Genomic DNA, 25339 nt, shown 5'->3' with positions numbered 1-25339 from the left:
TTCCCTATTTGCACCCTCATGGTACCCACTGCAGGTCTGAGACCCCAGCATAAGGCTAAAACTGCAGACACCCTGTCAAAAACAGACTTTCTGCTGTAAGAGATGGATCAAGGCACTGAAACTGAATGCACACACAGTTACCACCCTACAGGCAAAATACATCTATAATTTCCAGAATGCAGTGATGTGAGTTAGCAGGCCAGGTTCATTTGTTCTCCCAAGGTGCTGAGTTATCACTTCACTTAAAATAGGTGGGAAAAAACCTCTCATAATGGGCATCGAAATCTAATTGAAACTACCTGTTGGGATGATCAAGACTGAAGGAAGTGAATAATTAACATTGTTCTTTGCCACGATACTGATTCTGTAGGAATGGCTATCAATGAAAATCCTTGTGCTGTTGTAGACTGACAAAAGGGATATGCTTTCAGGCTCAGAGGCATCTTCTACTTTTCTCCAGGTTACTTCGTATGAAATAATTTTTCCATTTGCTTGAAACTCTGGTGCTTGCTGAGGAAAAAATTACGTGGTCAGATACCAAGTACTTAGTAAATTTTGCCAAAAAAACATGAGATGAGCAATTAGAGCTTCATTTAACTAATTGCATGTATTATTTCTGTAAGAATATAAAAATAAAAATTTGTTTCTATAAATGCATACACATACTGGCTGAAATGGAAAGGCAGAAAATAATAAGACTCGTGTTTGTTATAATGCTTAAAAAAACAGAACTGTTTTTCTGAAGTACTAGACAGCACGCCAACATACAGCTATGTACATTCTGAAACATATATGTCATATTTTTCTTAAATCCCTAAGACATTTTCTTACTGAGTTGCTATTAAGTGTCAAGAAACTTGCTAAAGTTCTCCAAAGAAATTTCCAACTCCTTTTTGCAAGGTTTTTTTTCATTCCTGTACCCATGTCTCACCTTCCAGAACAAGGTCACATTCCGGCCCCCCAGCACTGGTTTAATTTCTCTCCAGATGTCCAGTGTCCCTGATGGAGCTGCAATAAATACAGTAAAACAAAGATGCTCTAAGTGCAGAAAGGATAAATGGTTTAAATTGCTTCCTCCAATTTGAAGAAAGCTCTTTGTCCCCCTCACTCCCAGGTCTTGCCAAAATATCCTTTAATTTCTTTTCTCTCTTCATTCTTTTTTTCTGAATGGAGGTCTGGTTCATTTCCCTAGAAAAATCCTTCCTTTGTTGCAGTTCTTAAGTGCTTTTTCCCATTGCTGCACAGCTCTTCTAGCCCTCATAAACCCTGTAACTCAGCCTGTCCATCCACCCAGCCACCTGGATTTCCTACTGCCTGCACTGGATGAAAGGATAGAGACTGGGAGGTGGGATAAGAGCTGTCTAAGAAGCCATCTTCCTGAAGTCTGCTTGGTGTGCTTCTGCTTTTATGCATGAAACAGGCCTCTGCTTTAACTATACAGCAGAAGATTAGAAAATAGTAAACTGAGGTGGCTATCAAAGAACATCCTTCTAGCTTTTCTTCTTAACAGGCTGGACATACCTGCTTCCTTTGTTCTGATGGTTTGGGCTTCACTCCATTCACTCCACCTCCAGAAATCCTGAGCTGCCCCACAGTGTACTCTGGCTGTGTATTCAGTGTATGGCTGCAGTCCCCTCAGGGTGACACTCCCATAACTAAGCTGCCCTGCTGAACTATTGTGCTGCAAGACAGAAAAACAGAACAGTCAAAGCTCAGTTCAGCTTTGAAAATAATAGTCAGGTAAGCTTGACTTGGAAAAGGTAATCGTAGAACAATAGTGATACAAAGACTGGGAGATCCAAAAAGAAGTCTGCAAGTCATCTTTGTGTTACTGTCTGAGTAACTTGTCACTTGAGTGACTTGAGTCACTTGAAACACTTACTATTCTTTATATGAAGGAGGGAATTTAGTGAAATCTTATCCTCACCCAGTCTGGGTCCCTTAGTTCATGGAAGTAGGATGTTGTTCCATCTCTATGCACAGCATCTACAGATGCCTTTTCCTTCCATTTTTTCCTAACCTTTTCCCCTACTGTCTCCTAAGAGGGTCAGTTTTTCTAGAAGTCAGAAACAGAGCATGCTTTTAAGCCTCTCCTCTAAACTGTCTCCTGCAATGGTCAGCTGCAGCAGCCTCTTGATCTAACAGCTCTTGAGCATTACTTAAGACAGAACACAATTTGCTCCTGATCTCAGTAATGCTCTTTAATATGCTAGAGGCAAGGTGCCCAGATGAGAAAAGGGCTACAGAGTAGCCACAGTACATTGCAATGAGTTAATCAGCTTCACTTTTTGTGAAAGAGGTGGAACTAGACAAGGACCCTATTTAAATAATTCACCGAGATGGAAAAGGATGGGAAGAAAAAATGTTCCCTCACTAGAGAATAGACATCCTACCACCAAGTGCAGCCCAATAGTACACAGAAAGCTCCTGCGCTAATATAAACATACCTTTGTATCACTTGTTTGTAAAAGGGTATGAGTCACAAAAACATGACAAATCAAGATCAGCAATAGCTAACAGCAATTATAAGGTCTGTAAGGTTGTTTTCTGTATTTCAACAACTGTCAAAACCCATCCAAGAGAGGACAGAGCCATGTATGCAGACCAGTCACACTACACAATTCGTACAGCAGTGCAGGAAGTGTTGGGAATATGAATTAGTGCCAGCAATGACTACCCACATGGACACATCACCAGTGTAGAACTTGGGAGCAAAAAGATCCAGAAACCAGACATATCAACTTACTCACAAGATTTAGAGTGTATTCATAATGCTAGGAAATTATTTTTTAATGTTAAGTGAAAAAAGATACTTGCTACAGATTTGTATATGAAATCCAGGTCTCATACCACTTCTACTTTCCCATTGGGTTGGAGCACTTCAGTCTGACAAAAGAGTTCAATTCCTATGTTTTGAAGTTTCCAGTATAGTGTGATCTCTGTATCTGTGCATTCTTCCCATAACTGGAAAGGTGCAGTGGGATAAACTGCCAACAGAAAATCTGAGTTAGCTCTTGTAAATCACAAAATATAGTCAAAAGTATTTTGAAGATTTTTCAGCTGAGTAGTAAAAGCAAGTAAGAAAAACAGGTTTTTTTCTGCCAGTCTAGGAGGAGATACAAATTAATTAATAAAAATTAATTTCAAAATGTAAATGTGAGTAAATGTTATACAAGATTAAAAATAAAACCCTGTGCTGCCTTGGAACTACGAACAAAAGAAAGAGCTAAAGACTTCTAAATGCAGTAATATTCTCTAATCCAGGGCTTGGAAGAGGATCCTGATGTAGCATAGTGAGTAAGGTCTCAGATTCGAGCCCCTTGATCAGAAATTTTGTTCACAGCTTTTACACTGTCTCCTGCCAGTAGTTACCCTCTGGTAAACAGTGCCAACTCTACTTCAAAAAGATTTCTGAGATCTTTCACTGCTATGTAAACAGCATTCAGTGAAAGCAGAAGATCTCAAACTCCTGCATATTATCAGTTCAGTTGCAGGAAATGACACAGCAATGCATGTGAGTGGTATGTTTACAGCTCCAGCCATTATCCCAGAATTCCTTGGACCATGAATTACAATTTGATGACTTCCAGACTTGTTTGATTCTGTATGTGCCAGCTGCCACAAACAGAATTGAAAATGAAGGATTTTACTTTTCCTGTATTTGCTGATATCCTTTAAGTAAGGAAAATTCTACTGTAAATAAATCAAAGATCAGAAAAAAAACATAAAGGACTTTACAGCAATCACTGTTTAAACATTCAGCACATCATAAATGCTATAGATAGTACCTTTAACTTGCAATAATCACTGGAAAAGGAAAAAAGAGATTGTGGTAAAGCTTAAATGTACTTAGCACACTCTAACTTATTTTAGTCTGATTGTCCCTGCCTGATAACTTAAATCTGTAATTTACAAGTGTAGTGTTGTCTTACTACAACCTATCAGTTTATTCCTTCACTTTCTTCCTGCTCTACTTCTTCTATACCAAACCAAATAATCACCTTTTAGAACTCTCATGCCTCTCTGAGAAAAATCTAACAGAAACAAGCATTTAACCTATGTTTCTGCAAGTCTACTGAAAAACTATGTCTAGCCAAACAGCAATGGGTGTTTCTGAGGAAGGAAGCACTGACAGAACTCAGCAGTTACACCAGCAGCCTGCCTGTTCATCAGACTGTCATCTCCAGAATGAGGTGATGCACATGGTGCATCCTGCTTCTTCAAAAAGGTAAGGCAACCACAGGACCTTGGGAACAGTGAGGTGGATGTAGTGGGGCTAGAGGACAATGGGAGAATTGGAAATACTCCTGAAGATGCAGAAAATAGGTGTTTTGGGGAAGGAGTGGGTGGGAACTTATGGGACCCAGGGCACACTGTAATAAAAGACACACCTAATAGGGAAGAAGGAACCACAGCCGTCAGTTACTGCTCACAGAATAACCTGTTTTACTTCACTGATGATGAATTCTTCTTCCACCCTACAGCAGCACAGAAGATGTTACTGTCACAAGACAGGTTAGTACTATCACCTCTGTCCTGGCAATATTTGTTTACATGTGAATCCCATCTCATTTAGAGGTGCTAGTCATTTTTCAAAATGTGCATCTCCACTTTATTTTGAGAAGACAGTAGCATCGGCAATAATATTTTCAAGAGAGTAATGGATGGACTCCCAAGTAATGAACACAGGGATTTTTCTTGAACTCCCCATTTTATATCCTTCTATGATGCTGCTCCATGATTATGCACTAGCTTCAGCAAAACAGCAGATTTTGAAGCATTGCAGGGTCATTTCACTAACAAAATTTGATCTTTAGAGAGAAGCTGTTTTCTACCATTAACACAACTTTACTAAGCTGAAGCTGAAGAGACAGCAGGTAACTGCAGCAGAGGGATAAATATTGAATAAAAACTGTAGAGACAAAAATTAAGGACTTCCATACATTAAACTGGGACACCCAAGAACTAAGTTCAGAAAGAAGGCCAAGACCTGCAAGAGGAAACCCTCCACAAAGACTCAGAAAAGACCTTACTTCTGTGAGTTACATCAAAAGAATCCGTGGCAGTTTTCTTTCCCAGTGGGTTTTCCACAGTCAGTGTGATATTACAGATCTTCTGCTGTTCTATATCCCAAGAACATGAGCACTGCTCAGAACAACTTACAGTGCACAGAATCGGGTTTTGGGAAAACCTATCAAAGAAGGCGTAGGAAACAGAGAAAAAGACATTTTTTCATAATGTAGAATCAACATAGATATTGAATATTTTGTTACCCAACTAGAATACAGTATCACAAAAGAAATAAAGGCTGAGCAGACTACAACAAGACACTCCTATCCCTAGTTCTTTACCCTAGCCTGAAGTAGGATGAACATAGGTGTTCTCACAATTAGAATAAAGTTTTCCTCAAAGACTTAACTTACTTCATTCTTTTAAGATGAATGCTACCCTTTCAGCATACAACTAAGTTTACTTTATCCTTTTAAGATAAAGTTAAATTGCTTTTAGTGAATTTTCTGGCAGAAATTCTAAACGAGGGACTTAATTGCCAAGAACTAAACCATTCACATCTATCATTATGCTTTCAAATGAAGCTGTAACTTCAAGTGCATCTTCTAACCCTCCATTTTTAAAATCACCATCATAATATCTTTATGGAAGTGCATGATGCAGAGCCTATGAAGGTATACAGAATGATGACCTGCCTTTTGCTGAGAACTTTTGTTTCTTTTGATGACTAGAAATGTCCTGTTTCATGAGTTCCCATTTCTCTGCAGACCCTGCTGTAAAACCCCTCTCCTCACCATTTAGATGCCTCTTTAGCAGGGAGCCAAAGGTGAGGTCTTGTATGTCACAGCTGTTTAAAAGCTGAAATAATAGATGGAGGGTGCTTTTTGCTATACGACTGTCAGTAGCTCAAGGACTCAAGAAGGAAAATACTAGAATGGAAATTTACCATATCCTAAGAAAAAGAACTAGGGAGGCTTGTCAGGCTAACTAAGGGGTAGCTGGGAATAACCAGTTCAAGTCAGCATTAATGTCAATGGATTTAGAACACAAAAATACTCAGTCTAGCAGATAATTAAATCCTATTCATCTGTTGTTTGTGTTACCCACTACTGAAAGATATCCAAATAAGGTAACCCGAGAGAATAGTAATAACAACCTCTGCCTCCTTCTGCTCTGCTCAAACTTTGTTAAATAAGGTGAGCAGTGAGCAGGAAAGAGGCAGACAGCTACTTACAACAAAGATAAAAAACATATCGACATATTTTAAAGGAAAGAACATGACAGTTATGTACAGTCATGACAGGCCAGAGTTAATGCAACAATGAGAAAACTTACTCATCAGACAAGACATATTTTGGTGAATGACGTCCATAAAGATGGGTGTCTCCTCCTGGACTCCAAGTACAGGTTACTGTTCTTGTGTCTTGAGTTTGGCAGGAAAAATCATGAGGTGTATCAGGTGGTTCTTGTCAGAGGGAACAGCCAAAAAAGAAAACACAACAGCATGGCAGTCAAGGCAAAAGCCACCAAACTTTTTACTAGATTAACAAACTGGAAATCATGCACGTATACAAAGTCTGGGTTACTACAGATGTTAATATTTCCATTATACTTATTCGGTCACCACTCTGCAGAGAGAATCAGGGTAACACCATAAATAATTTTATTTAAAACACTTCTGCTTGGTTTTGTTTTTTTGTTAAATTAATTAATTCTTCAATTTAATGCATATTGTTTTCTATCTGTAAAAGTTGCTACTAGCCTTGGAAAGGGGAACTGTGTTGTGTTCTTATCACATGAACACAGACAATGAAGCTGACCTCCTAAATGGATAGGTAAATATAAAATCAATCATCTGTCCAAGGATCAATTAATGAGATTAATCTGCATAGATTTAATGCTATTCTTTAACGATTTCCTTATGCAAGTGTTCAGATCTGGTCAGATATTAAACAGAGTTAAGCCAGACATGACAGGATAATGATGTCTTACAGCAAGCTTTTTTTGTTTTTTTCTCTATTTCACGTAGCCATTCTTCACTTAACAACAAGAAGGAAAATAGAACTGTAAAAATGCATTCACTTACTACCAACAAAAAAACCTGCATGATCATAGCATTGCATTTCATTGCAAGACTCTTGACAGTAGACCATGATGTGAGGCGAATCGTGATGTGTGACATTTTTCACAGTGAGAAGTCCAAGTCGACCATTTGTGTGATTAAAAGCAGGAATAGTTGGAACTAGAAAGAAATCCTTAACAATTTGACCTTCCCTTCCAATGCAACAAAAGCTGATGTCAGAACCTTCCTCTACAATCTTTTCATTTGGAAAGATTTGTGGTCCGTGGTTATTTGAAGTGTCCAGGCCTGAAAATTAATACATAATAAACCATTTCAAAATCCATTCATGGCATCAGCCTACAACTGGAATACATAACTGACTGAATATATACTACAACTGAATACATAACTGACAAAAAGATCTCCTAATGTTATTCATGGAAAAACTATTCAGGCTAATCTTCTATTCATGGACTTTTTCTTAGCACTCACCCCTATACAGAGATGAACTACACTTATAGTAACACGAGTATTTCTCTTAAATGCATAAACATATAATGTAGTTCAATAAACTACATAAAAATCTAAATCTATCTCACTGTCTTTCACTTAGGGGAAAAATTTTGGTGTGTTTAAGAACTGACTACAGAAAAACACCACTTCCTGCACCTATAAACAGGCTCATGTGCACAGCCAAAATACCTTTGACCAGGAGGCTAGAAAAACATCACATTCTGAAACTCATGCAGAGCTCAGCTAAGAGGAGTTAACAGCAAATGGATCATATCAGTAAGGGGATATTTAAAGTGGAATGAGATTCCTCTCGCTTTCAATGATGGACTTCTTGTTGGATGCAAAAATCAGCTGGCTTTAAGTAACTCACAGGCTTTTGCATAGGTTGGAGATAAAATGTGCTCTTAAAAATATGATCCGAAAACCTAATGAAGTCTACAGTTACTATTTTTCAGAGACCTCTAAATCAGGTCTATAATGCAGGGTCATTTTGTAACACAAAGAGCTTTTTTGATCCTTATCCAGTTTTTGTTGAAAAAATAAAATCCAAGATTGGCGCTAGTGAGAAAAAAAGGAGCGTCTTGCAATTTACTTCCCATTTAAAAAATGAGGTAGATCAGCAAATTATGCCCATGCACGGGTAGTGGAATCAGGGACAGTTATGCAGGGAAGGGTATAGGGACACTGCCCAATTGTGTAGAGATGGGATTAGGAAGGCCAAAGCATGGCTGGAGCTGAACTTGGCAAGGTATACAAAGTATAAGAGACACTTCTACAGGTAGATACTGAACAATTTTTTTTTCTCAGTTTTCACTGGCGACCTCTCTTCCATGACTTCTTGAGTGGATGGACTCAAGGAAGAAACTAGTGGAGCAAAATCACTCCCAGTGTAAGAGAAAATCAGGTTTATGAACACTTGAGGATCCTGAATGTACAGAACTCTGTGGGACCTGGCAAGATTTATTGCAGAGTCCTGAAAGAAGTAGATGATATATTTGCCAAGCCACTATCCACAACATCTAAGAGTCAGGTGACCTGGCAGTCAGGTGAATTCCCTAGTGACTAAAGAAAAGGAATCATTGCACCCATTTTTAGAAGAGGTGTAGAAAGGAAGACCCTGTGGATGACCAACCTGTCAGCCATACTTACTTTCTGTACTCGGGAAGATTATGGAAGAGATCTTCCTGAAAGCTATGCTAAGGCACATGGAGGACAGGGAGCTGATTTGAGAAAGCAAGCATGGCTTCACCAAGGTTGGCTTCACCAACCTACACAACTGCATCTGTGAACAAGGGAAGAGCTAGAGATATCATCTATCTGGAGTTCTGCGAGGCCTTTGACATGGTCCCCTACCACATCCTTCTCTCTAACATGGAGATAGACGGATCTGATGGATGGACTATTTGGTGGAGCAGTAGCTGTTTGCATGTTTATATTCAGAGAGTAGAAGTTAACAGCTCAATGTGGTGTCCCTCTGAGGTGACCATATTAGAGACAGTGCTGTTTAGCATCTTCATCAATGACATGAACAGTGGGATTGACTGCACTCTCAGCAAATCTGCAGATGACACCAACCTGAGTGGTGCAGGTGACATGGATGCCATTCAGAGGAGCCATAGGCTCAAGAAATGTGTGCATGAGCTTCAACAAGGCAGTGTGTAAAGTCCTGCACTTGGGTTGGGACAACTCATGGCAGTACAGGATGGGAGGAGAATGGTTTGAGAGCAACCCTGCTGAGAAGGAGAAACAATTGAGAGGAACTGGGCTGAGAAGGACTTGGGCATATTGGTTGATAAGAAGATCAACATGAGCCAGCAGTGTTCCTTTGCAGTCCAGGAAGCATCAAAAGAAGCATGGCCAGCAGGTCATGGGCTCTGTTCTGCTCTGCTCTGCTCTAGTGACACCTGGAGTACTGTCAGTTCTGGGTCCTCAGAACAGGAAAGACATGGACCTGTAGGAGCAAGCCCAGAGGAGGGACACAAAAATGATCAGAGGGCTGGAGCACCTCTCCTGTGAAGACAGGCTGAGAGAATTGGGGTTGTTCAGCCTGAGGAAGGCTCTGGGCCTTAGTGCTGCATTTCAGTACATAAACTGGGCTTATATGAAAGATGGGGACAGACTTTTTAGTAGGGCCTGTTGTGACAGCGGAAGAGATAATGGTTTTAAGTTAAAAAGGAGTCAATTCAGACTAGGCATTAGGAAGAAATTTTTTACAAGGGTGGTGACACACTCTGGGAGCAGGTTTCCCAGAGAGGTGGTAGATGTTCCATCCCTGGAAACATTCAAGGCCAGGTTGGATGGGGCCTTGAGCAACCTGGTCTGCTGGAATGTGTGCCCACCCATGCAAGGGGCTTGGAACTGGATGATCTTTAAGGTCCCTTCCAACCAAAAGTATTCTGTGACTCTAAGATCATTTGGCACAATCCACATATTACAGACTTGTGATGCTTCTACTGACAATAAAACTTCTATAATTAAAAAGCTGTTGCTGCTCCAAAGAACGGTGTTTCTTCACAAAATCACTGTAGTTACTTTTTCTAAAACAGTTACATATCTTGTTTACACCAAATTCTCTGGAAACACAATTGTTCTCATTATAATTTGGGAAAAAAAAAGAGGGGGGATGAGGGGGTTGTAATATCTTTCATTACATTATTGCTTCACTCCCTGTTTATTTTCAGCTCACAGAAATTCATTCCAAGATGACTTGCTGCTGTGTCTCTGCTTTTTCAGTACTAATAAAAGCTATGATTCCCAGACATGCACAGCATATATCAGATGATGCAGCCATAGCTCTGTGCTTCCTGTCTTATCCCTCAGTCTGGGCTAGGGCTGTGCCTGACCTTGTAACAGGCTGCGCTGGAGCCTATCCAAGATACCATGTCACTCTATGCACTGCACTCTTTTAATGTGTGAGCAAGAAAAGCTCTAAAACTTTTGGTCTCCTAGTTTAGGAAGATAATCTGCAAATTAAAGCAAGAGCTTAAGCATTGCTACTATTGCCAGGAAAAAAAAAAAATAAAGAAAAAAAAAAATGTTGGTTAGTTCTTAGTTGGTTAGTTCTTAGAGATGAACAAGTTCATATTGAATTCTTACTTTGATGCCATCTCTCCTGAACTGGTCTTTAACATTAAAGTCACCAGTGAATTACAATCCAGCTTGTATTGGAAAAATACAAAGAATTTTGTAAAGTCTTCTTTTGCTTACCCAGGACAGTCTTCCACAGACTCCACTGGCTCCAAATATTTGATACTTCTGCTCTGCTCCTGATTCTCACTGAGTGTGACATACACTCCAAAGGGAAGTCTGAATCCCATACCCAATGAAGAGGCTTTCCTGATTTATCAAGTGTGACATTAAGGAACTCCTAGAAATAAAGGTCAGTAAGTATTGAAACAACAGCAATGTGTAGACACTTTGGAAATTCAATCAAAAGCAGTAAGAGAGAGAGAAAGCTTGAAAGAGGAATATGCTTTTGAAAAATGAATCTCTGAAACCTCATTCACTAGACATGACCTCATCCTAAGTCACTAGCAAGCTAAGTTAGTGCTTACAACTCTGTGCTATCTATGGTGGAGTAATTGATGTGCTGGCAAGACTGCTTGACCCAGACCACACAGTTGTGAGTCAGGCCTTCCTTCTAGTAAAACAGATTCTCCCTCAGAGACTTTCAGTGGTTTATTTGTGCCTGCTATGACTTGAGTAATAGCATGCACAGATGCTGCTGCCTGCAGGTGCACTTATTCTAACACTGTGGGTTACATAGTGCTGGTACTGAATTACAGCAGAATCTGCACTGTCTGGTAAGGATTTATGTAGAAGATGCCTTGTTGTAATGCTGAGGCACAGCATCTGACACAGTACTGCCATCAGTGATAGGTGGAGTGGAAAAAGATCTGTTAAGTATCCCAAAATGCTTGATTGCAGTAATATGTATAAGCAAGAAATATATAAAAATACATCCAAAACTGTTGGAATCCCTAGAGGAGAACAGAAGAGAGACAGCCTAACAGAAAAAAAATGGACCTCAAAAATCATAAGAGCTAAATGCTCTGCAATTTGGCAAACATTATTATGTTGAAGTATATAAATGAAAACAAACAGTGAAATACACAAAAATGTTCTGATGATCACTAAAGATCTCTTAGTGTGTAGCTACTAAGGCCCACCTTGACACAAAAAATGCCGCACCAATACGTGGCACAGCAACTCAAGCTAAGCAGGGCACCAGGTAGTCAGAGAGATAGAAGAAAGGTTACCACACGTATGAATCTCTTTGGTATGACAGCCTGCAAGATGCAGGAAAACCAGCTCAAAAAAAAAAATAACCTATTAATGATCTGAAATCATAAATATATTTTATAACCAAATATATATTTCAGTACTTCTTAAGACAACTGTGCCAGATACTCAGCATACCGATCAATTCTTTTAAAATGAGCTAGACCAGAGCCCTGCCTCACACTGACAGCTGGAAAACTGCTCTTCAGTACTGCTTTCTATCAGCAACACCTGCACTTCCATAATATGACCACTGAGAAATTATCTGCAATTAGTTTATGATTTGATTTCTCTGTTATAGCACTAAGGAAGGTAATCAGTGCTTTGGAAGCTATATAGCCTGTCAGTGCTTTGGTACAAGCAGGGTCACAAAGTTTCTTTAGTGGTACATATTCATCAGAAAAACTTAGAAGCAAATACATTCCTACATGGTAGTGACATAAAAAAAAAAATCTTATTTTCCTTGTCATACTGATTTTAAGTAACTAAATGGGATACATCCATGGATTAAAAAAATTCTTTACTTCTTCCAGAGAGTTGTTAAAGAGTTTGATGGACAGATACTCAAAAAAACCACTTAATTTTTTGTAAATATATTGCTTGGTTTCCCCTACTCCAGGATTAGACCTACTCATGGAGTGTTAAAAATCCTATAAAAATATCAAAGTGGTCAAAAGCTGTCTAAAATGCACAGAGCTCATCTGCAGTGATGATGTGGTCCTTCAAACTTGGAGACAAAATACAATCAACTTGGTTGATCAGAGTAAGTTGTGATTCTTAACAGTGGTCATCTTATTTTACTGACTTCTGGTTTCAGAAAAACACAATATTCTCTGTTTATGTTCTTTCTCACAAGTAGCACCTGCAAGTGGTCAAGAGCATTTTTCCAGTTCTACTAAGTATTAACACATGAATTTAATATTCTTCCATCATTTGGTTTGTAAGTGAGAGGAATTGCAGTAACATGACTCACATGACTCACACAAGGGACCTGCACCTTAAAGGGAAACAGAGGCCTTTAAAATCAAATCTCCTAAGTCCACCCACGACAATTCCTCACCAAGAGTATGCAAAGTGTATGTACATTCTTCACAAGTGGAAATGATTCTTCAGGTGAGCAAATACTTTCTTTGCACAAACACAGGACTAAATATTAGACTAGGTCTGGCATCTAGTGAAATATGGAGGTATTTTTAGTACAGTTTCGTAAATAGTAGGTTGCAAGTAGCAAAGCTATACGGGAAAGCTATCTGCATATATAGCTGAAAAATTTATTTTCCTTTAGTGTTCTTTATTATACAAATAACTAACATACCTAAAAAAAAAAAATACACTTACTGTCCACACTGTAATAGCTACATCTGTTCGATGGACTTGTATTTCAAAAGACATTGCCAGTTCAGCCTCACGTGCTGACTTGTCAACATCCCATTCCACCAACAGCTGCTGAAGCACCAGATCCTTGGAAATGTTAACATATGTTACTGGAAACACAAAGGATTCTAGGAGCACAAAAAGGACACAAAAATAATAAATTTTATGTATGCTTTAGTTTTTCAAGTCTGGGGAAGTTACAAAGTAGACCTGAAAGAACAGTAGCCAGGGATAGTATACACCATACAGTTCTGAAGGAAACCAAAAAATGATTAAGACTCATGCTCTTGATATCAAAAGCAAAGATAATCTTTCATCTTAAAGCATCACCAGGCTAGAATAGGGTTCCTGTATCCAGTAATTTATTTTTCAGTCTTCTAGCTACTTCATGGGAATACCGATCCATCTCTTCTTAGCTTTATGAAGAGGAACAATAAAAAATATTAGTTAATGCCAATCAAGTATTTTAAAAGCATAGCTCAAGAGTTTCCCTCCCCTAGCTAGCTCAGATGATAGTGTAGTGTTAGGTACATATCTGCTTGCTCCACCCAGAGCTTAACTACTTAAGTCAGGGCTGTGGATCCTTCTGCTAGAACAGGACATGTAATTATAATGACACCTCCATCTTTCTGTGGGATGGTCTAAGGCTGTCTCTTACCACTCTTGTGCATTCCTCCTGCAGTGCTGAAGCAACTGGGAGAGCCAGGTGGGCCCAGCACAAACAAACAAGCCTAAAGGAGTGGATCTGGCTTGTCTCATAATGAAACTCAAGAACACAAAGTAAGACTCCCAAGGGAAGCAAACATATGCCTGAAAGAAAATCCAGAGAGTTGGCAGAAATCTCATAATTTTCAGGGTGAAAAATTGAAAAGAAACCCCTCTCTGTCTTCTGAATTTCCCTATCTGCTTTTATGCTCCTTCTATCCAATTCTAATTGCAAGCATCACTATTATGCTTATTGCATCAATAATGAGATTGCTTCTTTCCTCTATGAATGTGTCTTTTTGTTCAAGCTAAAAATCTCATCTCTTTTTTCACCATGGAGTTTATTTTCTCCTGCCAAGTTAACAAAAAACACAAAGGTCTCATTGGTTTCTTCTGGGTTTTTTCTCCATTTGTATGACTGTAGATCCACTATGTCCTTTTATTCAGATGATATTTCACTTCAGAGTTCACACAATTTTGTTCTCCTCAAAGCCAGTCACAAGAGTCTAGATTACCAGTCAGGACTTACACACAGCACCAACAAACAGAAGAAAATATAGCTAAGGACATTAATATGACCTTGAAGCCTACTGAGTTACAATGTATGACTGGAATACCTTTGTAGTATAATTTAAACATGAAGTATTTGTAGCTTTCACACTTACAGTCTTCCTCTCCCAGCAAAAGTTAAATAATCAAGGAATCTTTAGACTTGTTTTAACTTGAAATTGAACTCAAGACTATATGAATAGCTTTATGATTAACAACTGAGAGTAATTTTATTCCTGAACAACTGCATGTCAAAACAAGTGACCAAGTTACTGTAATGCAGAAACTGTGTGGACTTGCCCACATTACAAGGTTTTGTCACTCTAGGGGTATTGGTAAAAATCTCAAAACTGTGCCTGAGAACAGGCACATAGACTGTGACTACATGAATTTAAAGACTGAAGAGAAGAAAAAAAAAAAGGCTGAAACTGATACACTATCCCTTCAGTATGATAACAAGCACATTTATATAAAAAACCAGCCCCCTCGCTGCCTCTCCAACTTAATTAAGACAATATAACACATATAATTCCCACTATAGTTTGGCAAATTCTTCCTTCTTAAGGGTGGACACAGAAAATTCAATTTAAAATATTCGGTCTTTTTTCTTAATTTTTTTTTATTTTAAGAGTCATGCCCGATGTTATTGCTGGCAGCAAGTGTGCAAGCAGTACTTCTACCTTAAAATGCTTCTGAAAAGTTATCCTCATATTCATTTTTGTTCCCTCTGAATTTGCCTATTTGCTTTTTTTCTTTGTAGAGGATATATATTTGAAGGGCAAGAAATAAAGATCTGGTCCTGAAATCTTGTGGCACAATCAGAAAAGGGCCAACAGAAGTGTTAAAGGTTTTGTATATGAGACAAACATGAAATAGAAAGGAAAGAAGTAGAAAAGCATAAAAGTTGTCAGAGAACATAAGCTATTTGAATATGACAGAATAAAGATCAGAAATATGAGGCAGAGGGGAAGCAGACAAGGAATTACACTTAGGTTTCACATAATTGCAAGTTATTGGTATAACAGGGAATTTCGCATGATGGAGCTGCAAACATTAATTATACAAGATGCTTCATGACCTAACCAGAGAGAATAACTTGATTAGGTGTGTAACAGGATGCTTAACTACAGGAGACTTACAAATAAGCAGGTCCAAAGGTTCAGTTGTTGTATATTGTTCTCAAATAAAAAAGCAAACATTCAGACATTTACCTTTCTCTGAGTATGTAGCGGAACAGGTCATCGAAGAGAGCAGTACCACCAGAACCATGAAGTGATTCATCATTCATCTGCTTTTTCCTGCACAAGATCTATCAGGACAGAAGATATTTCCATTTATTTGTTTCTTTTAGGGGAAATGGATTCCAGATAATTGTCCAGATAATGTTACCATATTTAGGAATGACTAAATAAAAACTACAAGTACAGGCTCCAGGCAGTTTAAGAGAAATTCAGGAAGAATGGGCAAAGAAAGATAAGGAATTTTAAAAATCACTTATTTTTAGGACCTAGTTACAGCATAGGGAAAAATACACAGCACTCAAAAGGTTCAATGTAATCTAAAGCAATAAAAACCATAATATCTTTAAAGTTTTCTTCCTGCTTCTTTCTAAGGAATATTAAAGCAGAAGTTTGTCCTGATATATTTTTGGCTTTTGTCTTGCACAAATAACAAGATATCTTTTTTAACAAAGAAACAAAAAAAGAAGTATCAAAGGTGCAAAATACCTTGTGGTTTCAACTAGCAAAATACCTTGTGGTCCATCTAGCATTCCTTTTAAAGCTTTTACACTCATGTTGTGACAACATGAAACACCTTCACAGCCTAGTCCTTAGGGATTAATTGGATGTAGATCTCACAGGATATCTATGACCTGCAAACTCACCCAAGTAGAAGGGGGAGCTGAACATTCAGTATGGTTACTCACTCAGGCACAGAAGGTACAGGAATCCAAACAACAGGAACAGGACTACGGATACAGCTATCTTTAACTTCCATGTTTTACATTTCTGGAGCTGTGTAGAATACTGATAGACTCTTCTACTGTCTCCATAACAGAAATTAAAACCTTTTAGCAGGAGAGATAACTGGAGTGACCTTTTGTCCTCACTAAAACCAAGGACAGAATATTTACTGATTGCAGAAAGGCAAGGAATTCACTCTGTAATTTCTTCCTAGAAGAAAACCTTCAGTTTACTACATCAGAGCTACAGACACTTCAGTTTAGTGCATTTTGGTCTTAATTTCTCCCAAGGATCAAAATAAAAGTTTTCAACCTTTTATTTCTTTCATATTTCTAAAGATCACATGGAAAATGAGTAGATGAGTGCTGCATCTATCACTGCAACACAGGGCTCAGTACTCACAACAGACACCTTTAAGGCAGTGTGCCCCAACTTTTTATTTGTGACCAGAAATACTTCACATAGAGGCCCACATATTCAAAAGTTGAGCATTGTCTTGCCTAATGTATAGGCTTCTGCAGTCTTTTTTGCCAACATAGCAATACCCTCAAAAGTATCTGGACAACACTAAAATCAACCTGAAAAAAAATCCAAACATTTTGAGAACTTAGGCCTAATTCACATGCCACAAGAACTGACTTAGGGAAGTTCACTTCTTTATATAGTTTCTAACTTTAGTCTTTCTTTTGTCACCTGATCAAATATGGTATCTAAAAGGGAAAATAATTCTTTGTGTTTTGCCTGGAATAAACACAATAGAATGGTTCTTTGTTATAGAGCAGTGAGTGGCAAGTAAGTAACACAAAAAGAAGCATTTCCAAAGCAAATTATGCTAAAAAAATGTGGTAACTCTTCAATAAATTATTATTATTTTGAACTATATGAAATTAATATTAAGACACAAACGTAAATCTTCCATGTCCTTTTACAGAAATAAGTGAGAATAAAACTGCCTTTAAAGTCAAGAGAGTTGACTCTCTGTTCTAAAAGCAGTTAGCTTCTGTAGCATGACTCCTGATTTATCACAGAACCATATGATGAGGGCATGATGAAAACCTGGCCCCACAAAACTCCTGATTTTTTAAACATCATTGTGGTTGGACACAAAGCTATTCACCCTATTTGTCACCACTCAAATGCAACATTGAATACAGTGAGAAAGTATTACAGAACTCATGACATATTGGACTATTTGTTTAAATCACTTCCTATTTGTGAAACAAATCCAAACTCTTCTGCTCTTACATAGCATTCTCAACTGCTGTGTGTCATAAATGTCCATTTATTATTTTTTTTATTAATAAATGGCTAAATTATCCCTTTCCACTTATTTACACTTCCCCTTCATGAATAACACAGGTTTGATCACTTTCATATTTTTTTGCCGTACAATAATAAAGGACAGTGTAATATAATAAATCACCATTAAAATAGAAATTTACTTTGGACAGTTCCAATGCTTTTGACTATTCAGTATGTTAATAACCTTGTTTGTTACTGTATAATAAATTATAATAACATGTGCAATGTTAGGTATGAAACCAGTGTTTATGGGAAAAGTTCTGGAATGCTCTGACAAAAGAGAATATGAAGTAAATTTAAATAAATAAAATATTATTCAAGAAAAAAAAGTTCTAATATAAGAGGCATGTTTTTGCTTAATTCATCTTTATGCAGAAACATCTGCTTATGACTGACAAATTAATCACATTCAGTAATCACTGCCAACCAATGTCAAGCACATATTCTTTATTATCAATGATTAAATTCTTTTTAAAAATCACCACTTAAAAATCTGAGTCTTGGTTACAGAGATGAAAAGAGAATCAAAACAGCTGTACAAAATACATTATCAATTTCACTTTAAAAGAACTTAATGAAGATAATAGATCAACTACATCCTTGCCAAAAGTGAAATAATTGAACAACAAAGGGAGTCAATGAAGCCAGGATGCCAAGAAAGGTTTTATCACCCTGAAAGAAGAAAAGTATTACCTCTGAGAAATAGTAACTACCAATGTCACAAAAAAAAAGTGACAATCACAACCATTGTTCTGATTAATAGCTTTTTTTCAGATTTCCCAGTCTTAAAAGGTATGAATACCATAAGAGTATATCACAGTATACCATGGTTCTTCATCTGAGAATGAATCTCTTCTGACTTTTTTTTTTAAGCCTAAGTGTTTTGTTACATTCTTCAAACCTGGATTGCCTGTGTACTTTGTTTCCATGAATTTCAGGTTAGAACAAGTAGCTCTCACGTCAGTGATTTTGAGTATCCACTACAGAGATATAATTTGAATACTGTTTCTTTCTAGTTACTTTTATTATTAAGATAATGTTGCTATAGCATTTCTCTAGCCTGTTGCAGAATAGAGCAGTTTGTCCAGCTGAGTTTTGAAGAACTCCAAGGATGGAGATTCCACAACTTCTCTGAGGAACTTGTTCCAGTGCTTAACCACTCAGTGTGAAGGGATTTTCTTTTTATATTAACCTTATATTAATATATTTATTTTTCTCCTTACATTGTCCTTGCTACAATTTCTGCCCATTTCTTCTTGCCCTTTTGCTGTGAAGAGCTGCAAAGAGTTTAGGTTTGTCTTCTGAGTAACTTCTCAGCAGTTTGGGAAGGACTGCAGTTAGACCTGCCCTTACCTTTCTCTTCCCAAGGCTAAGCAAACTCAGCTTCTTCAGTGACTCCTGCATGTGCTCAAGCTTCCAAAGCCTTCTGGTGTTTCTCTCCTGGACTCTGTTCAGTCTGATAGTCCTCTTTGTACTGTGAACCCCAAACTAGACATGTTAATTCACATATGCCCTCATAAATGACAAATAGAATTAATTAATCACTCCCCTAAGCTCTTATTCTTCACCAGCCTTAACAACAGTAGTTGTGGCTCTAATTGTATGATGATCCAGTTATTGGGACACACTGAAATGATCTATAAAATGGATGATAATCCTAAACCATAAATTGAGGATGACTGGGCACAAAATTACCTAAAACAGCTATAAAGTTAACTGAGAACTTTTACCCTATTTTCTTTTTTTCATTTCACCCTATTCATTTTACCCTATATTCTTCCCCCTTCTAAAAATTCTACATCTGTGGGAGAAATAAAGCAGATCTGCTTAGCCTTGTCACTCTGTAACCTGAATAACTGGTAAATGATTTCTAACTCATGAATATATAGTCGACTTGTAATGCTTCCCATTGGAAAAACATAATCTGAAGTGTGACTAAACAGAAAAAAATGGACTCAGGATTCCCAATATAACTTGAAATTAATCAGTACTGACAGATACATTAATACAACAGAAACGTTTTGGACACCTGGTGGCAGTTGCAATAATATTCAGCACCAACAGGAATTTTTCAGAGACTTGACAATAAAGAGCAATTACCCAAGAAGTGGAAACAGAACAGGAGCAAATTACCTTGGGAAGAGATGAAATATCCTTCAGTAGGTAGTATGTGTATAGTCTAAATAAATGTCTCCAGACAAACCATTTCTCTTTCAGAGCAAAAGGCTGACATAGATGATCCCCAAAGTCCTGTCCAGGCCAGTGCTTTTGTGATGCCATGGATGAGAGAAAAAAGAAACTCCCATTATTCATCTGGTAAACATGCCTAAGATAAACATTTCATCAAACCTCTCTTCAAAGGCATTAAAGCATATAAATTCAACTAAGCCCTCTTTCAAGACCAGTCTCATAGTACCTAGAAGTCATTGGCTGGGAGCTGTAGCCATATGGTGCACATACTGCTGCAGTACCTGCAATACCCTCGTGCATAAGAAAGGAAGTCCCTGCTGTGAACATCTAGTATTAGCTGACTGCAGAGTCAATCTGTTTTGTATCAGTCTTCCTACAGCTGCATGTTTCAAATCATACTTCATACAACTTTACTTTCTCAGAACCCTTTGCTTTGCTTATTTAAAACAGCTGACAATCACAACCCACATCCCCAAATGAACCAAAGACTGCACTTAGGCTGGGAAAAGAAACGTTTTCAGCTGCTAATGTCCAAAAATCTTTATCCATTTAAAGGACAGTGACAGGGACACCAAATCATAAACACTACTGAGCAGACAAATTTTCCTAGACCAGAGGTGGAAGAGAACTGCCAGTGATGCAAATCTGGTTATCATACTACTTTGGATTTGCATCATATTTTTCATCCTATGTTCTCATTTCCTCTACTTCATAGGCAATCTGAGGATGGGAATCACAATTCAAGTTCATGCCACACAGTACAATGTTGCTAACATAACTGATTTGGTTAGTGCCAGAACTTAATAGGCTCCTTCTGTAGCCTCCAAAGAGAGAAACAGCCTCCCCTAAAAATTGAACCAGACCATAAGTAGACTAATTCATTCTCCAGTGGTGGCATTTTCCTCTTAAACAATCAGAAATCTAGATAAGTGCCAAAATGAGCTAAAATGTCTTAAGTACAAACACTCTGCACTGAAGTATGCCTTTGGTCACCCAGTTCCTGCAATTCCCAGTATGATATCCTTCGCAGAATCACCAGTGCAGAGCTGGCATCCAGCTTGGGACACTTTACTTGACACAGGGAGTGCTGCCAAGCCAGAAGCCTACCCAGTGTGGGAAAATCAGTGTTTGCCAAAGCATCCTACAATTAAATGGATTCCTCTTCAAAATAAACATCACAACAATTCTGAATTCTGAAAGAAATTAATAGCCAAGACACCAAATTCTAAAGTGGATGACGCCTTCCTTTAGCCTTTGTACTTTTCTTCCTCTATGTAGTTTTAAGTATGGTTTCAATAACACCTAGCACAAAAAATAAACCTGTGTATAAGACACTGAAATCTCCTAATAAGCCCTTCTGATCTAGTTGGTGAGCATCGAGTTTAAAGAGCTTCATGTGGAAGAAATTAATTTCGATAATTAAGGCCTGATAAACATGTAGACATTTGATCAATTAAGGATAGCTTTATCTCCTGTCTTTTGGGAGCTCTTTGATGCATGCTGCTAGTTTTTTAAAGACTTTTGCCAGAACAGGAAACATGAAGGCTGGAATCCAAAAAAGAAAGCAACCAAACAGTGAAAAAAAAAAAAAAAAAAAAAAGGTTCTAAAAACATAAAAGTGCTAAAAAAACCTGTGTAAAGACTACTGTCCCATCAGAAAGCACATGGTAATAACTTCAGGGAAGAAATGGCATAGTATGCTGGCATGACTCACACCAACAGGAAGAATAATTTTGCCTTGTTTTCAACCATAATCTACTTAAAATGCTGCTGGGATCTCGTAAACTGTGGGAATGTTCGAGGCATGGAATATTTAGATTAGAATAGAGGTAAAAAGTTTATGCCAGAAACAAGTCAAACTCAAAAAAATGCAAGAATTGCACTGAAATTCTCGATGTTTTCTCATTCACTCTGATGGTTTCGAGATTAAACAACAGATTTCTGCTGATTAAAAGAGAGCAGGAGCAAAACTTTTTCTCAGTTTGATGCTGGATTTAAAGGTCTGGGCTTGCATTTCTGAGCAAGTCAAAACCTTCCCAAAGTAGCAGGAACGGGACAAATTAAAACCAAACCCAATCACCTGTCTGGAGCATCATCGTCGTCCCACGATTTTGCTTAGTTCAAAGCAGCAGCTTCTATGCTGTAGTGAAGCAGTGACATCTTGAAAGCAGAGAAGAGTGGTGGATCATAAAACGCGATGGATTCTACAGCAAGTGATGGGTGCTGTTGGGGCGGAGCTCGAAAGAGCTGCGGGAGGGTGGGCTGCAGCCGCCGAGCCGAGGGGTGCCTGGAAAAGCGGTGGTTAAGGGCGGGCTTAAACTTCATCGGGCTTAAACTTCAGCGTAATATCTCCACAGAGCTTTTCAAAAAAGGCGCCGAGGTGGAGGAGGTGGATTTTCCTCAGGAGGACCAGACCGAGCTACGCGCACCGATGGCTGCCGGGGTCCCCCCGCGGGGATTACTGAGGGGAGGAAGGGGCTGCCGGGACAGGGAGGGGACGGCGCAACTCACCTGATGCCGCCGAGCAGCTCCCTCAGGAGCGGGGTGAGGCTGCTCCCTACCTGGTGGCCAGCGGGACGCGCGTCACTGCTGGGAAGAGCTACGGAGCGCCTGGGCTCGGACGTCCCTCCCGCCGGCAAGGCGGTGCCTCTTCCCAGATGGAGAGGGCAGGGAATTTCCCTCCGTTTTCGGGAAGCCCGGCCAGTTCTCTTGGCAGGGTGCCGACCCGTTCCGCGCTCCCGCCGCAGCTCCCACCGCCTCCTGCCTCCCCCCGAGTGCGGCGGGGGCCGCGGAGGAAAGAGAGGGCGGGCGGGCCGCGGGGGCCGGGCCGGACTGGTGCCCTCAGGGCGAGGAGGAGCTGCAGGGGTCAGGGACAGACCCTGGGGTCAGCCAAGCAGGGAGCGAAGGACACGCTGGCTTCGTCTGAGGGGACCGTGAGGTGCAGGACTATGAGGCAGGGAGACGAGGAATTGACTGAGGAGTCTCACCTCCAATCCTGTGTTCCCCCCTTACTACAAGAAGGACATTGAGTATCTGGAGAGGGTCTAGAGAAGGACAACGAAGCTGGTGAAGGCTCTGTAGAAATAGTCCTAAAGAGAGGCCGAGGGAACTGGAGTGGTTTTGCCTATAGAAAAGGAGAATGAGGGGAGACCTCATCACTCTGTACAAGTACCTGAAAGGAGGTTGGAGCCAGAGGGGGGGTCGATCTTTTCTGCCAAGTCACATGTGGTAAGACAAGAAGAAATGGTCTCAAGTTGCACTGGGGGAGGCTTAGGTTTGATATGAAAAGAATAATAAAAGAATAATAATAAGAAACATTCACTGAAAGCCCTATCAACCACTGGAAGTGGAGGCTGCTGAATTAGCACCCTTGCAGGCGGTAATTCAAAAAGACATATAGATCTGGTGCTCAGGGACATGGTTTAGCACTGAAATCAGCAGAGTTAGGCTAATGGTTGGACTCAATGTTCTTCAAGGTCTTCTCCAACCAAAACAATTCTATGATTTTATGATTTTATAGGCCTGGATAGGGTATTCAGAGAGGCATGGTGTGCTGAGAGCTGTCTTGGTCATTGCTTCCATCAGACAATGGAATAATGAAAAAATTTTGTTTAAACATGTTACCCAGCCTTTCCAGGGTATTTGTGGTAAAGGTTTCTCCAGTTTGTAGCTCTTTTATGTAAAAGAGGTCTTCCGTCTCTTATTTTCTTTTCCCTAAGCTATGTTTATAGGTTAAATGTAACATACCTCTTACAGCAACTATTTTCCTCGCTCTCCTTTGGATTGTCTCAAATTCTTGAAGCTTGGTTGTTTTTCCTTGGAAGGATGTGTTCTGCCTCACAAGCTATATTACTTTTTATACCTCTTGATACATAGTTTGCCCCTTTTTTTCTTTTTCTTCACAATAGCATAGTGTAGCCAGGTAGCCAGCTGTGTGGCACAGCAAATTGCCAGTTGCCACACTTCACATGTGATTCACTTCAGCACCTTACTGTTTTTCTTCCAAGTTGCTGTTTAGTCAGCTTTTTGCTGCTTCTTTTCATTGCAGTGATATCTCCTGCAATATCTATGTTGATATCTATGTTGAGTTTCACACTGCTTCTTTAGTCAGGTTTTCTATTTTGTCGTGAAGCTTTTGCTTTCTACTCAAGCAAAATTATTTCTAATTAAAGTATAATTTTATTGTTTAGAATGTTATTCTGGAGAGCTGCATCTATTTCTTCCACAGTTATTGCGCATGTTGTGTGAGTCATACAAACTGGATTTTTTGTAGAGGGTCACTAGTTACTCATTTTTCATTGCCTACAAGCATACCTGGAGGTGGTAGAACCAGACATTTACTGTTGTGTCAGAGCTCAAGAGGACTACACCTAGCAAAAGTCATCTAACTGCTCAGTTTTACTAAAAATCACTGACGCCTAAAGCTGGATGCCAAAATTATGGCTTTTTTCTTTTTTTTCCCCCATGCTTTACAATGTGCTTATGAAGAAGTCTCAATTATATGCTAGCAGGTTGTTTAATGTTATTAGACAGTTTAATTAGAAAAGTTTATGGGTCATCTCTCAATTTTAAATTTGAAAGTAGAACTTGAAAATTATGCAATAAACAAAACATAGTATTTTTGTACATTAAGATATGCTAAAAATGGTGTATCATAATGGTGTAATCATAATGTATGTAATCATATGAAATCAAAACTAAAGGCAATAAATTAAGCCACTTAGTTCTAGGACTTAAAAGTTTGAATGGGTGCTGTTGTACTCCTTTTTCGTCTTTTGATGTAGGGGTTGAAATGCTTTCCACATACCATTTTATAGATATTGTATTATGTAATTTTTCTGCTTTGAGTCCCTCATCTATGTTTGAAAATGTCTTTTAGGCTTCTGATGAAAATATCTTTTAAAATCTGTCAATAAATTTAACATTTTCTGAATAATTTAAACTCTTCTGTTGATTATAAATGTTCAGTACCTCTTGCTTCTCCATTTGGGTAGCAGCAATAAATTTTGCTTTTGCATACTGATCCACATAATCCAAAAGTTCCAGAATTAACAATATAATAGCTTGTCATTCGAATGCTCCAGTTTTATTAACATATGAACTCACTGCTATCTATCAATAATTTTCGATGTACTAATTAGTACCCCAAAACCTAACAGGTTATTGCATAATGTAGCTAGGGAATTTTCATGCTTAGTCAGAAAGTATTTCAAAAAGCAAGTTATTAGATTTTTCATATTTAAGGTTCAAAAACTGAAATAGAAAGAAGAGAAGGAAGGTAAATAGACAAAAGAACTTGGTATTGCACTGTATTGAGTGTTATAGAGTCTAGAGAATTTTAAGTTCTAGATGTCAAAGTTCTTTATATACAAGTCATAGCAACGTAGGT

General features: G+C 38.7%; 1 protein-coding gene across 3 annotated transcripts in view; it reads right to left on the bottom strand.

Annotated features, from left to right (window-relative positions):
* The window catches only part of OSMR (oncostatin M receptor), a 30892-nt gene extending 8141 nt beyond the window's left edge, over positions 1-22751 (bottom strand). Inside the window, exons 1-14 of one of the 3 annotated variants that reach the window (XM_030467933.1) lie at positions 22462-22751; positions 22031-22237; positions 19894-20025; positions 19114-19234; positions 15706-15803; positions 13205-13368; positions 10793-10952; positions 7097-7378; positions 6346-6475; positions 5034-5191; positions 2851-2987; positions 1522-1681; positions 932-1008; positions 300-510 (exon numbers count right to left, since the gene is read on the bottom strand). In XM_030467933.1, the coding sequence (XP_030323793.1) occupies positions 300-510; positions 932-1008; positions 1522-1681; positions 2851-2987; positions 5034-5191; positions 6346-6475; positions 7097-7378; positions 10793-10952; positions 13205-13368; positions 15706-15778 (1552 nt within the window). In that variant the 5' untranslated portion in view covers positions 15779-15803; positions 19114-19234; positions 19894-20025; positions 22031-22237; positions 22462-22751. The other 2 variants (XM_030467934.1, XM_030467935.1) reach the window with 2 other exon arrangements.
* Between the last annotated feature and the right edge of the window lie 2588 nt (positions 22752-25339).

The sequence above is a fragment of the Calypte anna genome, chromosome Z (assembly GCF_003957555.1).
Source record: "Calypte anna isolate BGI_N300 chromosome Z, bCalAnn1_v1.p, whole genome shotgun sequence".
Classification (NCBI taxonomy): Eukaryota; Metazoa; Chordata; class Aves; order Apodiformes; family Trochilidae; genus Calypte; species Calypte anna.
This window is presented reverse-complemented; position numbering and strand designations above follow the sequence as displayed.